This window comes from Heloderma suspectum, chromosome 2 (genome assembly GCF_057233095.1).
Source record: "Heloderma suspectum isolate Gila_16-S chromosome 2, 16-S_ref, whole genome shotgun sequence".
In the NCBI taxonomy this organism is placed as follows: domain Eukaryota; kingdom Metazoa; phylum Chordata; class Lepidosauria; order Squamata; family Helodermatidae; genus Heloderma; species Heloderma suspectum.
In genome coordinates this window covers 241,886,153-241,901,574 of record NC_139459.1, presented here as the reverse complement: position 1 = coordinate 241,901,574, position 15,422 = coordinate 241,886,153, and the positions used below count along the sequence as shown (strand labels likewise).

At 42.3% G+C, this 15,422-nt stretch overlaps 1 protein-coding gene across 1 annotated transcript in view; it reads right to left on the bottom strand.

The window, feature by feature from the left end:
* Positions 1–15,422, bottom strand: part of TENM2 (teneurin transmembrane protein 2) — a 1,208,485-nt gene that overhangs the window by 207,018 nt on the left and 986,045 nt on the right. Inside the window, exon 7 of the mRNA XM_084838625.1 lies at positions 8,701–8,906. Within this exon, the coding sequence (XP_084694751.1) occupies positions 8,701–8,906 (206 nt within the window). The remainder of the gene's footprint in view (positions 1–8,700; positions 8,907–15,422) is intronic.

The window sequence follows — 15,422 nt, the reverse complement described above, 5'->3', positions numbered from 1 at the left end:
AGTGTCAACCCTTTGTATTCCCAGGGAAGCCTGAACCACATCTTTTCCCAATTCACCTATCCTTTATCTGTTGTCCTCTCCATCAACCCACTGACTATTGTCCTCTCCCCTGAATAGAAAATCTCCCACTGACTATTGTTCTCTCCCCTAAATAGAACATTTCCATTCCCAGGTGGCTCAACTGACCTACATTTCCACTCACTGGAAGCAAATGGTCTGAAAGCACATAAGGCACCCACAGTATGAAGGCACATGAGGCAGACACCTTGCTGAAGCTAAGCAGGCCGGGGTCTGATCAGTGCTTGGAGGGGAAACCACCTGGGAACCACATGTAGCCACCTTGAGTTCCACAATGGAAGAAAGGTGGGATATAAATTTAATAAATAAATTGATAAATAAATAGTGCAGGCCAGTAGTTGAGCAACAACTTCCCTTGCTTTTTAAAGGAGGCTCTCTAATCATATTGGGTGTAGTAGCAGCAGTTGAGGCAAGCTAGCTAGAGCTGAAGGAGGCAAACTTGCAAGGGAGCCAGCTCTCCGAGTGGAAGGATCCCCAATGACAATGTTTCACCACGTAAGCGAGTTAACTACCCTTTTGAGTTTAGCAAGAGGATGAGGAGGCCAAGGCAGTCAACCCTTCCCCACCTTCTACTAGTAAGTAACTATAAATGAATAACTATAAATAAATTCCTCACCTTCTCCTAGTAAATAACTTAATTTTCCAGGTAAAAAAAGATCAAACCCAATAATAGGAATTAAAAAAAAAAATTACGAAGGTAGAAAGCCAGCAGGGGTGTGGGAGCTATCCAGTGTACTGCACTGAGTGCCACATGTATGTCTATTTGCCAGCTGGACAGACATTGTGTGTGCTCGGTGTAATGAGCTCCTGGCTCACAGGGAACTTGTTCATTCTTTTGAAGCCAAGGTTCCTGACCTGGAGAACTAAGAGAGGAAGGGAGGTTGGTGGACAAGACCTTCAGGGATCTAACAGTGGTGTCCGAATCCCTGAGTGACAGCTCCTCTGCTGTCATGGAGAATGAGGGCTTCAGAGAAGGAAGGTATCATTTGCCTGGTGTGAAGGTTGCAGGTATCATGCACTGTCTAGTTAGCTTTGTAGGTAGTGCTGGGATTGAGTCAGTGGTCATGGTCCATGTTGGTACCGGTGACATGGCGTAATGTAGTTGTGAGGTCCTAAAAGCCAAATTTAGTTGTTAGGTAAAAGGCTGAAATCCAGGACAATCAAGGCGACTTTCTCTGAAATGCTACCTGTTCCATGCACAGGGCCAGCTAGACAAGTGAAGCTGAGGAGTCTCAGTGCATGGATGACATGGTAGTGTATGGAGGAGTAGTTCAGATTTGTTAGGATAGGCCTGTACAAGAGAAATGGGCTCCACTTGAACCAAACTGCTGGTTCCAAACATAAAAAGGTGGCAGAGCAGCTTTTAAACTGAACCCTAGGGGAAACCCGACTGGAGCTGGGAAGCATTTGGTTTGGGTTGAATGAACCCTAGGGATGGAGATGAAAATGTTTCCAATTGCCCAGATGTAGATGGGGAGGAAATAGGCTATGGGCATGTGGTGAAACATGATAGCCAGTCAAAGAGGCCTAAGTGATATAACAGAAGATGCTCACACCAGAAACATCTGGGGAAGGACACCTCGCTAGAAGTCTCTGAGCCAAAATAGGAGTTGGAGTGCATGGCTTTAAAGGAGAACCTAAATATAGTGGGCATGACAGAAACCTTGTGGGATGGAGAGAACCAGTGGGATACGGTCACCTCACCTCTGGACATAAGCTCTATAGGAAGGACAGGATGGGGGAGGTGTTGCTCTGTACATCAAAGAGGACATAGCGTTGAGCAGACTAGAAAATCTAATAAGGGCAGACTCCTCCACAGAGGCTCTGTGGGTGACATACCAGGCTCCAAAACTAATTTAATTCCTACAATGCGCTATTGTCTCCCAGAGCAGAATGCTCAGGGTGATCTTGAGAGGGAAAACAAAATCAGGGAGGCCTCCAAACGATAAAGTGTAATAATAACGGGTAACTTCAATTACCCTCACACTGACTGGATAAATGCATCTTCCAGTTACAACAAAGAGGTTAAATTTCTTGATGCCCTAACCAACTGTGCCTTGAAACAGTTGGTCATGGAACCGACCAGAGGCGAGTCACCCTGGATTTATCTTAAGTGGTGTCACCCATAACCTAGTATGAATGTTGCTGAACCAATTGGAAACAATGACCACAATGCTATCAGATTTAATATGGAAAATTGCCAAGGTGTGGAGAAAGTGGATAGGGAGACATTTTTCTCCCTCTCTCATAATACTAGAATTTGAGGTCATCCCATGAAGCTGATTGGTGAGAGATTCAGGACAGATAAAAGGAAGTTCTTCTTCACACAGCACGTAGTTAAACTATGAAATTAGCTACCACAACATGTAGTGATGGCCACCACTTTGGATGGCTTTAAAAGGGGGTTAGATAAAGTCATGGAGGAGAAGGCTATCAATGGCTACTAGTCCTGATGGCTTTGTGCTACCTCCGGTATCAGAGGCAGTATGCCTATGTTGCTGAGCAACATGGGTGGGAGGATGCTGTTGTACTCATGTCCTGCTTGTGGGTTTCCTGCAGGAAGGTGATTGGCCATTGTGTGAACAAAATGCTGGAATCAATGGACCCTTGGTCTGATCCAGCATGGCTGTTCTTAATGGAAACACCCAGTTTTGGTATTTTGGAAATGCACATCCTTCTTTCTCCTTGGGTTGCTAGAGGAACTCTGCTTTGCCCAACAGCAAAATTCCAGAGGAAAGACAAGATTTACATTCCTCTCTATTCCTTGGCAAGTACCATGCCATAAAGCACTGCTTTCCTTGATTGATTGCATATAAGTTTGAGGGGGCTCATGTTTTATCTCGTCTGGCTCTCCTGTAAATGTGCTCAATAGAGTGATCTACCAAAAAAAACACGGGGTAACAGTAAAGAAAGGAGCAATTCCTGGTTGTAGCCAATCTGCAATCTTGCTTGACTTACCTCCTCCAGCATTAATCTGTTCATTTGAGTAGAACAACTTTTTTCGTATGGAGAAATATTCCTCTATATGTCCTGTGATAACTGGCAATATTTGAAACTTTCATATAGTTCCTTACAGAGAAGTAGAATAACAATTCCAAAGAAGTAGGGATGAGCTGACTTTTTATCACTTGAGGTGCCACGTAAACTTTAACTAATGAATTCAATCAAAAGGTGCTTTGTCTTTATTGTTAAAGTAAATCAGCCACAGACAGAAATCCTAGGTCTGATTCTGCTTCACCACCCGGCCAGCTGGCTCATTATTTTGCATTTTTCTGCTCTATTGATCTTCTGATATAATGTGCTTTTATAATGAATTGTTTTTATAAAATGTTCTTGCTGAAAATGTCACATTTTCCCTAAAGCCATGAATAGATGGATAAAAGCATGAGATGTGGGCCACACAATGAAAAACAATAACTGCATTTCTGCTAATCAGGACGAAATTGCACAGATTCTGTCCACACAGTATATATGTCTTTGAATATATTGAGAATTGACCTTGGAGACATCTCAAACTAAAAAAGAACATTTCTTTCAAGTTGATTGTTTTGTTGTTGACTTTACTTTCTATATAACCGCTTGCCTATATGTCTTCGGTAAGGATAGATATGTAATCAGAATAAGTCACACTGTAGAAATAAAAACGTGGAGAAAGCAATCCTACAGCCCTTAGAAAGAGTTGGGGGGAGAGGGGATAGTATAATTTGGAAGCCTGGATCCAAGGCACTCTGAGTGCAGATCCAGGAGTCTGTGCTCTCCTCCCCCTTCCCCTCACAGTCAGCACAAAGAGAACCATGCCAGCTGCCTCTCCGAGGTCGCAAAGGCAACCTTGGAGAGTGGGTAAAGGGGGCATGCCAGTGGGAAGGGAGGGCAGGGGACTGGGGTGATGCATCCCAAGGCCTCCTCAGCCTCTTTCCCTCCTGCTCTCTGGCACGCCCCAGCTAGACAGGCAAAAAAGCCTGACTAGCCAAAACGCAGAGCGGGAGGAACGCAGAGACAACGTTTGCCTCAGCCGTTTCTCCCGCTCTGCATAGGATGCCCATAAGCTTCAAAGTTCAGATGCTTATGGGCACCACCATAGGATTGTGCCCTAAGTGGTCTTGTAAAAAAATCAGCCCTTATGAAGTTGCATTCTGTAGATTTACAAGGATATCAAAGCCCTAGTAATTTGATGAAAGCCCATTTCTATTCTTTCTGCAACAGTTGTATTAAAAAAAATACACCTCTTTTTATCTAGCTTGTTGCAGTGCTCAAAGTGGGTTTGGATGGGCTGGGATGCCATCCCAGTTCTTTTTCAGGAGGACATAAATGAGCCTGCCTGCCCCATCCCACTTCCTTTTTTCTCACACTCTGAAACTGTCACAAAACTATGCTACTTCCTTTTTTCTCTCACTTAAGGTGTAGGCTGATAGCATCGCCGATGCAATGAATATGGACTTGAGCACGCTCCGGGAGAGAGCGCAGGACAGGAAGGCCTGGCGTGCTGTGGTCCATGGGGTCACGAAGAGTCGGACACGACTGAGCGACTGAACAACAACAACAAAGGCCAGTGTGGTGTAGTGGCAAGAGTGTTGGACTAGGAGCCGGGAGATCCGGGTTCTAGTCCCCACTCGGCCATGGAAGCTCCCTGGGTGACTTTGGGCCAGTCACACACTCTCAGCCCAACTTACCTCACAGGGTTGTTGTTGTGAGGATGAAATGGAGAGGAGGAGGATAATGTAAGCCGCCTTGGGTTCCTTGCAAGAGGAAAAAAGGCGGGGTATAAATGCAATAAATAAATAAATAAAATAAATAAAGGTGTAGGCTTACTGTTAAAATGTAGCTTGCTTCACAGTCATGGTTATTTTATCTCAATCAGATCTGTCTGTCTGTCTGTCTGTCTGTCTGTCTGTCTATCTATCTATCTATCTATCTATCTATCTATCTATGATACAGATATAGCCTTTTAGTCACAATCTTGTTTCTCAAGCATCTCACAAGCAGCTGTTGTCTGTTGATATAGCAGAAGCAAGTGCAATCGAATGTTTCCTGGAGTCTGAGATGAAGCTGCGATTGATGCTACCACTAAATGCTGAGTACTGTATCCAGGAATTACTTGATTTTACATTCCTTTGCTTTTTGCTATTTATGCCTTCATTCTGCCCTTAATGGGCTCTATTGCCATTTAATTTCTCTGGGGTTTTGAAGTGTCAAATACTAATTACAAAAGTGCAGAATACAGTGAAGTATTTCAAGGTAATGCATATTACTGTGAGGCATTTTGAACTTCTAAAGAAGCAGCAAAAGAACTTTTCCCCTTGGAGACATCACAATTCCCAAGTTAAACCAAAAGTTAAAAGCGGTGTGTGTTTGTGGGCATGAATGATCTCTCTTCTTTTGTTGCTTTCTTTGAATGTCTGAAGTGTCTCTACAGGATAGGTGGTATCTGCAACTTTCTTTCAGTCAAGGTATTCCTTTCCTTTCATTTTCTCGTTTTTCCCCTTGTCATTCCCAAACCCTCTCTTATCATGGAAAGGTTCATAGGAAAATTACCTCAGGGCTTCTCATACTGTTTCCCCCCCTTAAAATGACAAATAAACAAGTTTTTAACTTTTTAAAAAGGTTACCTTGTGTTTGAAGAAAGTTTAGCAAAACTAACCATAAAATATCTATCTCCCCTGGACTTGACTAAGGATGCAATCCTATCAAGACAGGCAACTGCCTATCCTAAGCAAGGCAGGAGAGGCACCGGGGGGATCGTTCCTTCTGTGCCTCTCTTGCCCTTCTATTTTCCGCTAGTCAGCCATTTCCGGCTGTCTAGCCGTGGGAGGCCGACCGGGAGAAGAGGCTGCATATAGGATATGGACATAGGATGTGTCGTACATGCAGCTCTGCTCTCCCCACTCCGGAACGCCCCCAACCTCGCCCCTTTTCAGTCACTCCATGCTCCTCTTCCGAGCTCAGAGGATAGGGCTTCTCCCCACTGCCTCCAAGGCAGCGCGGATGTTGGAGGAAGTCAGTTTTCTGGGAACCAACCTTGGCGCACGGGCTCTGAGGTCGGTTCCTGGGAAAGAGCATATCCTATGGCCAGTGTCTAGTGGCCATAGGATTGCTCCGTAAGTTGGTATAAAATGTACTAGGAACAGGGCATTTCATAATCTATTACATACACTACCTGGTCCTTTAGCAATACACCTGCTACTGAAATTCATCTGAATAATATGTAGTTACAGACTACATCTAAACATTCTTAGAAGAACTCACTTCTGACTGCCCTTGAACAACATGTACCAAGGAGGTGGGGCGAATGTTTGCCAAGCATTTTAAAATGAGCTCTTCATAAACATCCACTCTGAAGGTTATTCACCCACCAGTCATTTGATACCTAACAAGACCATCAAAGAGAGTCTGCATCAATATGTAAATGTGTGTAAATTACATAATGGAAGTCACACACAGTACAAAACTGGCCATGTGATATAGATTACACTGATCTCACTGTAATTTACAGCTAGAGACTCGCATATGTGTATGAAACAAATGAACATTTTTGCCTCCAACTAGCCATTTGCCCCCATTAGTCTTCTAACTGAAACAATGGGTGGTATAACTTATCTAGGCAAAGACACGATCCCTCCCACACCCGAATATAACACCGGACGGGTTCACACGATCATGGAGGGAAAATAAGCCATGGTTGCTTATTTTCCCTCCCCACGCGTGCCAGTTGCAAGCTGCCAAATTAGCCTAATTACCCTCGCTGGGTGTGGATTGTCATGATGTCTGAACCTGGTGAGAGAAGGTGGCTGTGGTGGTTTACAAAACACTCTTGAAACCCTAGAACAAGCCATTGGTTTCAGGGTGGTTTGTAAACCACCCCAGCCACCCACCCTCGCCAGGTTCGGACGTCATGAGTCCCTCGCCTGGGGAGGGTAATTATGCTAATTAGGCAGTTCACATCCAGCACACACAGGGAGGGAAAATAAGCCACCATGGCTAATTATTCCTCTGTGATCGTATGAATCGGGTCACTAAATAGCAAAGGAGTATAATAAAACCCTGTAAATTAATTTGACTAAGCACTGCTAATAGTACTTATGTACATTTTTTTCTGATTTTGCTGTTTAGAATAATCTGTTGATGGAAATGTTAACTATCTTTGCTTGAATATGCGTGTATAATATATCTAGGCTGTATAGTCACCTGAAAATTTATCTTATTTTTCAATAAATTAACTATCAATTCAATGGATGAAAAATGGAACACATTTAAGAGCCATTTACTGAAGTATGTTGGATATCATCACATAAGAGTACTACTATAGACAAATCTATCAGACTTCGCCTGAGATAGCTTTCCATTCTTTTGCTTTTAGCTCACATGCCTCGCAAATGAGCATTCCTGGAGGTTTGTTGTCCTTCTGAAACATCATTCCCTATCCACAGAACTACAAAAAGCTGCTTCTGAACAGGGATGCAGTTCCATCAATTTGACTAAACTAGGCACTTGAAATATTTGTTAAACAGTAATACAGAGAAGCTTCAATCTCAGTGGAGCTTTCAGACTGGAACTGCATCTTCATACACTCAGGTTAATCATGTACCTAATTTTCTGATTATTGACTTGTTCCCACAAAGGATTTTACTTGCTTTGGCATATCAGCTCTCATCAGTGATAAACTGTCAAGAGAAGTTTTACGCTCTTTTCACAGATCAAATTTTTAAACTGCAAGAACATGGGGTTTTCTATTTCACCTTTAGGACATCATCCAATGTCAATTTCAGATTATTTCTATTAATCTAGTGAGTTGTAAAGAAAAGCTTTTATTTGCTGCTTTCATTCTGATATGGAACAGACTCACTGTTTGCTCCTAGCATCACATTAGGCAATCGATGGATGCTGCCCAGTTGAGTTACCCTATTGTCAAGATTTAGAGCTGTGCAGAAAGTTAGTGCATAATTTCTGGTTATTGAAATAGGTGAATATTGCTAACTCAAGCCAGGATAAAAGAAGGATTGAAGCTTTTGTTTGGGGAGTGCAGGGACTGTGGGCTCCTACCACACTCAGGAGGGAGCTTAAGCAAAGCTTTGTGGATTTAAAAACTTATTCAAGCAACGATCAAGTAAAATCCCAGGATGGAATGCGCATTATGGATCTGTTAAGTTTGGGCTCCACTAAGAGGATCGAACTGAATTTCTGCCTGGTAATTCTCTCTTCAAAATATGAACATCGAAAAAGACTGAAATGTAGAATAGAGCTGCATCTATAGGAATGTTACACAGAATTAACATACAGTCAGGTAAACTGGGACACAGATAATAAATATCCCATATTTTCTGCAGGGGTTCACTTAGGCCAGAAATAAAAGTTATGAGAGATGCATCATTGTTGTGGAAAACAGTCTCCCACATCTCCTCTTCCTCCTCCCTTCCTGGTAAAGTCTAGTAATACAAAACAACTTATGTAATGTTAACTGCACTGAGAGTTTCCTAACCTCTACAAGTGGCCTCCAAAGTGGAGGTACAGAAACTCACAGAATCCTTGCAGAAATAATACAAGTATACCAAGAACTCAGGTAACAAGATAACTATTGCAATAAGATTTCCAGTACATTTTTTTCCACGAAGCCTCAGAATACAGTACCTGAACATGTGATGGTGGGAGTCCTCTTCTTATATAGACAGCAAAAAGAGCATCCTTTCCTAAGGAGATATTGAATTTCAGGAATTGTGGCTGTGTGATATGGATTTGTGACCGCCAGAATACTCCTTGTGGTACTTCCTGAGTGACCCTCCGTCCGACCTCTGCCTCCCCGCTATCTATGCTGTTGTTTCTAGTGGCCCAAGGTCCTGGAAGACAAGAGCCGATAAAAGCAGATGAGAGTCAGATTCCAATGTATATATTTTTAGCAGTCTCATTTAAGATGAAACTGTGTGGCAATCTCAGACATCAAAGGAAAACTTAATTGACAAGACTATATTTACCCACTCACTTTTTCTTTTTTTACAATAATGAAAGCACACTGCTATATCACTGTAAGAGTGAGAATCTGCGTCTTTGAAAGCTATATACTTGCTCCCTCGGGCATCTGAAATCTTTCATATAGCTTCGTCTCCCATCTTTAATTCCATGATTGCTCTTTACTGATCAAACGTAATAAGAGCAGAAAGGCAGCTAAGCACATTAAAAGCTCATTGCACTCTTTTGAACATTCTTATGTGAATAAGATATAAAAATAAATCCACAAGGGAAAATAAAGGAATAATTTCAGTGTAAATTAACTGAGGATTTTTATCCATCATGTGTCAAATACCAAGCAAGTTCGTAAACAATCAAAATATAAAAGATGAATAAATAAAAGATTAAATAGAATATAGTTAAATAATGTTAGATTTGCTTCTGCTAAATGTAAGACTAGAATAAGACTAAGGTGTAATCCTATGGCGGTGCCTGTAAGCTTCCAAACTTGGGGGCTTACAGGTATCCCATGCAGAGCGGGAGGAACGGCGGAGGCAATCCTTGCTTCTGTTCTCCTCTCACTCTGCATTTTGGCTAGACAGGCTTTTTCACCCATCTAGCTAGGGTGCATCAGAGTGGGAGGGAAGCAGGCTGGTGAGGCCTCAGGATATATTGTATCCTGGCTTCCCCAGTCCCCTCCCCAGCCACCGGCACGCCCCCTTTACCCCCTCTATGAGGTCACCTTTGTGACCTTGGAGAGGCAGCCTGTGTGGTTCTCTCCATGCCAGCTGCTGGATCTCCAGTTGGAGCACTGTCTCCTACTTCAGATCCAGGAGTCCGAATTATCCTATGGCCCCACAGTCTCTGTCTAGGGGCCATAGGATTGCTCCCTCCATGTATTATTTTCCTAAGTCCCATGATGTTTGGGACTTGACCAACTGAAAAATAAAATTCTTTCTCCAATATAGATGAAATCCTCGTACCAATGGTGCTAAGATTTATCTTCTTTCTGAACAAGCAGCTTTCGACTAAAAATAGGAAAACTAATATGAAAGTTTGGATGAACAGAGCTTTAGAAATATTTTAAAATACATTAATGGGAACATCAGCTGTAACTTGGTCTTATTGCATGATAATGACCAGTTCACATGTAATGATAAGCCAGATTTCCAATTGTGAACAAGTAAGTGTGCTGGTGCATGCTGCTCAATCACTCCTGCTTGGGTCCTTCTGCAAGCAGGAGTGGCTAAACCAGGGTGAGCAACTTCAGAGGGTCCAGGAGGTGCACCCCATTACTGCGGAAATTGCTGCTGCGGACCTGCTGCAGAATTTCAGCAGCAATGCAGCGGCAAGGGGGGAAAGCCATATTTTTGCCTTAAAACAAAGCACGTGAGGAGCTCGCACTTTGCTTTAAAGCAAAATCACATTCCTGAAGCTTTTGTTGCAATATCTGAGGCTGAAGTGGATGTACAGGCTCCAGATTTTATATAAAAGCAGACATGCAGGGACTGGGAGGGAATTCGGTTCAGGGCGAGAGTGTAAGGGAAAAGGTTTTAAAATCCTTCCCTCATGCCATTTTCCAATTAAAATCACATTCACTCTCACACATGCATGCACACACATAGAAAGCTGCTATTGGCACCAGTGGAGGAAACATATCCATGTGATACTTCTATGTTTTCCCCTATGGGTAAAACAGCAGCTTCAGTGGCAGGGATTTAAATCAGGAAAATTTAAAAGGTATTTTTAAAGGTGCAGGGAAAAGATTTAATCCTCATCCCCAGTGCTACAGCTGCAATCCAAATCAGGGCCCTTGTGACTGTTTTTAAGTTTAAAAACAAAACACAGGAGACCATGTTCACAAATCTCCCACATCAGATCTAGTTTGGTCCTCAGAGATTAGAGTGGAAGTGCATGGAACTAGCATCTTCACTTGTCTGTGCTCCTTATAATGCCCAAAGCTGTTCAGACAGAATAAACAACAGAGCAAATTTAAATGGTAAATTCATGTTTAAACTTAATTATAACCTCCAGGTTGCATATACTTTAACGTGACTGCCATTTAATTCTATTGTTACTGAAAACCTTTACCTTTAGTCTTTCTACTATCATATATAAATTATCCAGAGCAGGTTCTCAAGTTCAGTCTTTCTTATTCCAGATGGAGTAAACCAGAATACATACAACAATCTGATTTTCTTCCCACAAACACTGAGTAGGGATGAAAATCACCATCCCATAGTGTTTTTCCTTAACTACAAAATGTACAGAGATCGGTGGAAGAGCCTGCCCTGGATGCTTCTGTGTCCTTCATGTTTGCCCAAAACAAAATATGATGGAAAATAAGCCATGGGCTGATCAAAGAAAGAAGAATATCTGATTCTGCCTCCATAAGCACCTATTGAACTCAGTGCAGTGTGGACTCAAGTGTTGGACACAGACTGGGAAGAACCAGGTTCAAATCCCTGGTCAGCAGAAAGCTTAGAGTTACTGAGCCAGTTCACATAATTGCAATGAGGAAAATAAGCCACGGTGGCATATTTCTCCTGCCGTGTGTGCTGGTTGTGTGCCAGGTGGATTTCCCTAATTAATCTTGCTGGTATAGCTTGCCGTGTCATCCAAACCTGGGTGACATGGCTTGCTGGGGCAGGGGAGAGCAACCCTCAAATAACTCAACAACAGCGCATGGGTTATTTGAGGGTTGCTGCCCCCTCAAAGAAGCCATGCCACCCAGGCTCGGATGACATAACGAGCTGCGCCAGTGAGGATAATTAGAGAAATTTGGCCCGCATATGACCAGCATGCATGGTGGGTTTATAAGCCACCATGGTTTTTTAACAACGCTGCAACAGTGAGAATTGGGTCACTCTCTCTCAGCCCAACCTACTTTGCAGGGTTGTTGTGAGAATAAAATGGGGTACCATTTATGCCACTCTGAGATGCTTAGAGGAAGGGCAGGATATAAATTAAAGCGGCAAGGGAGTGCCCCTTTAGTTAAGGTAAGCCGCAAAAAAAGGATTCTGCTATTATAAGCCTCAACATTCCACTGTTTATAAAAACGATACCTGTTGAACTAATAACTTGGCACTTCACATCCATGATCTGCCTGAGGTCTACAATTGCGCAGAACTTCAAACCAATCTGATAAAAATTACCACAGGTAAATGAAGTTAAAAAGTGCTGAAAACTGACACGTTTGTAAATTTTTCTCCATGGTGCAATTTAGCATATCATATATTTATTTCAAATTTTGGTGAAAACTACTGATGTACTTTATGCAAGTTTGTTGATGAGATATGCCTTTCATTGGTTTGATGAAGTTCTAACCAGCAGTTCAAAAGTTATTGAAAGTTTTTTGCCTTATAAAAGCCTATGGCAGCAACTGCTGGTAAAGTTATGTCGGGCATGCCATGAGGAGTTTCACTCTGAAGCTAAAATGCTGCCAGTACTCCAAGGTTTTAAGAATAATTCTATTACAGAGGTCTATTCCTTTAGTTATGGAAAGTGATCTCACAAGGTGAGACTACATGTTACTGTACAGATTGGTACCCTAGTGTGGGGGAAGAGACTTTAATCCTTTGCCCTCACCCTGCTGTGGTCCCAAACTGGATCAGCCCCCACCTCCAATTTACATTGCCAAAAAGTCATCCAATTGCAATGTAAATTTCAAGCACAGGACAAAGGGTTAAAGCTCCCTACCCACCACTCTTGGGTCCTGATCTATATGAGATCCCATGACCTTAGTTTTGAGTAAAAAAGAGGGGGGAAGCCCCTATTTACATCTTTAAAGTAACAATGAGTTTGGCCCTCAGAATTTGGGAGGCGTGGGGATGGAATGCACAGGTGGGAGGATTAGAAGAAGCCAGGGGCTCATACCACCTTTCTGGAAGCAGAAATGTAGCACAAGGGCCCCAACCTTTGCTCTTAATTTCTGTATGATAGGAGAAGGACATGCAATGATCATGTCTCACACTAGGGCTATATTCACATGTTACTGTGAATGTAGGTTCACACTCTATGCACGCTCATTAAGACTGTTGTGAGAATTTAGCTGTACTCACTCATTCTGTATTCAGTCAATATCTGATGGAGCTCTTCTCCAGACATGAACCTACCCAGACAGTATGATCAACATCAGAGGCCTTCCTCTGAGTGGCTCACAAGGTGGCAACAACGGAGAGGGCCTTCTCAGTGGTGGGCCCCTGATTCAGGAACAATCTCCCCACTGAGGCCTGCCTGGTGCCAACACTGTCATCTTTTCAGCACCAGGTTAAGACTGCCCTCTACTCCCAGGCATTTAATGGCATATGATGGGGCATTTATGTCAGCTGTCTGTATTATTTTATTGAAATTGTCTAGCTGCTTAATTTTTTTTAAAGTTTGTATATTAAAAAATTTATACTATGTTTTATTATCTTGTATTTTTAGGTTTGTAATTTTTGTGAACCACCCAAACAGCTTTGGCTATCGGGCAGTGTAGAAATGAAATTAATAACAATAATTTTTGTTGTGTGTAAGCTCTACGTAAGGGGAAGGGAAATGTGAATGAGCTTGTTAGCTCCCTCCCTCGCTGTTCTCATTACTTTCTACATGTGGAGGGCAACTCTCTAAAGAGGACAGTCTCTGACGCTTTCCCAAAGGTTTTGAATCTTGATACATGAAGTGAAATCTTAAATATAGTTAAGTATTTATAATCTCATTTATCGTATAGGTAGACTTGCAAGAAATCAGATTCAAATACTTTGGGGAAAGGGTAAGATTGCCGACACTGCAATTATATATTTCCTTTTCAAAAACCAGGGAAATTCAAGGATTAAAAAAAAGCCTTGCCAGTTTAAGACCAGAGTTAAGGCTATCTCATGTTGGCTCAAGAGCCATAAAGCAAGGAAACTAGAAGCTAAGGCTGATAACTTAACAGACATGCTCCTTGATCAGTAATTAGGTTGTACAATGCTACAATTTGTGCTTGTTTACAACTTATGCTCCATGCACCCACCATGTTTCCTTGGTCAGGAAAGATGCCCCACATTGTCCTGGTCCTGTATTGCCTTATGAACCATCTAGCCTAAGGGCTGACCCATCTTGACAGCTGCTGATGTAAGGTATAAACAGTCATGGGTCAACTGACAGTAGGATTCCTCTAGCGGTACAGTAAGGCTCAGATGCTTCATAAAGCAATACAGGACCAGGACATCATGGGGCATCTTTGCTGGTCCCAGACAATCCATCCTTCCCCTCTAGATTTGGGCCTGAAAGACAAGGGAAGTGTGGGTGCATGGAAGGTAAGTTGAAAGCAAACATAATTTGTGACACTGCACAATATCAACACTGATCATAGGGCATATCAGTTAAGGCATCAGCCTTAGCTTCCAATTTCCTGGCTTTGTGGAGCTTGAGCCAACATGAGATAACCTTAACTCTGGTTTTAAGCAAGAAGTTTTTTTTAAAATCACTGAATGAAGAACATAAAGAACATAAAGAATATGTTCTTTATTGTAACAGTCTATTGCAATGCATTATATATGGAACTGCCATTGAAATAGTTTGGAAACCACTGTTGGTCCAGAATAGGGCTGTAAGAATAGACTGGGCTTTTTGACACATTATGCTTGTGTTTTGTCAGCTGAATGGACTCTAGGGTCTGTTTCTGGCCCAGTTCTAAAGTGTTGGGTTTAACCTTTAAAGTCCTAAATCGCTTGGGCTACTTGAAAGACTGCCTTCTCCCATATGTACCAATCCAGTCCTTAAGATCTTCTTCAGAAGCCTTACACCAAATGCCCCCACCAAATGAAGTGAGGCAGGTAACCACTAGGGAGGTGGCCCTTTTGGGAGGGGCACTCTGATTATGGAATAGCATTCCCAGATAGTTTGACCCGGCACCATCTTTATTGTCTTTTTGGCACCAAGTGAAGACCTTATTATTCACCCACAGATTTTTAATAATTTATGACCTATAGTCTGGGTTTCTCAGTTTATTATCCACATTTGTATTGTGTTTTAGTTTTAATAGTTTGCATTCTTTTATATTGTCTTTCATTGTTTGCTGACCCACCCAGAGAACTTCTGTTATGGAGCAGCTAACAGTAAATTAATAAATAAATCCCTCAGGAGATTATCAAGACCCTCTTGTCTACCAATATGCCAACTAGTCAAATAACTTAATTTCACTGCAAGCTGCTGTAAAAATGGTAGAAGGTGTTCCCAGAAGGCACTCAGAGATGCTAGAGTACAAGACTCCAAATCAGGGTTCTCTCCTTTTAAAATTCCATAAGTTGAGAGTTATGGCTTGGCTGGTCATTGGGCCTGGCACCAGATATTAGTTGAGCCTTGATATTTGTTGGTGCAACATCTATGATCCCCGACAACTTCCCCATGCCCTGCAGACCCAGCCTCTGACATTCCCCTTG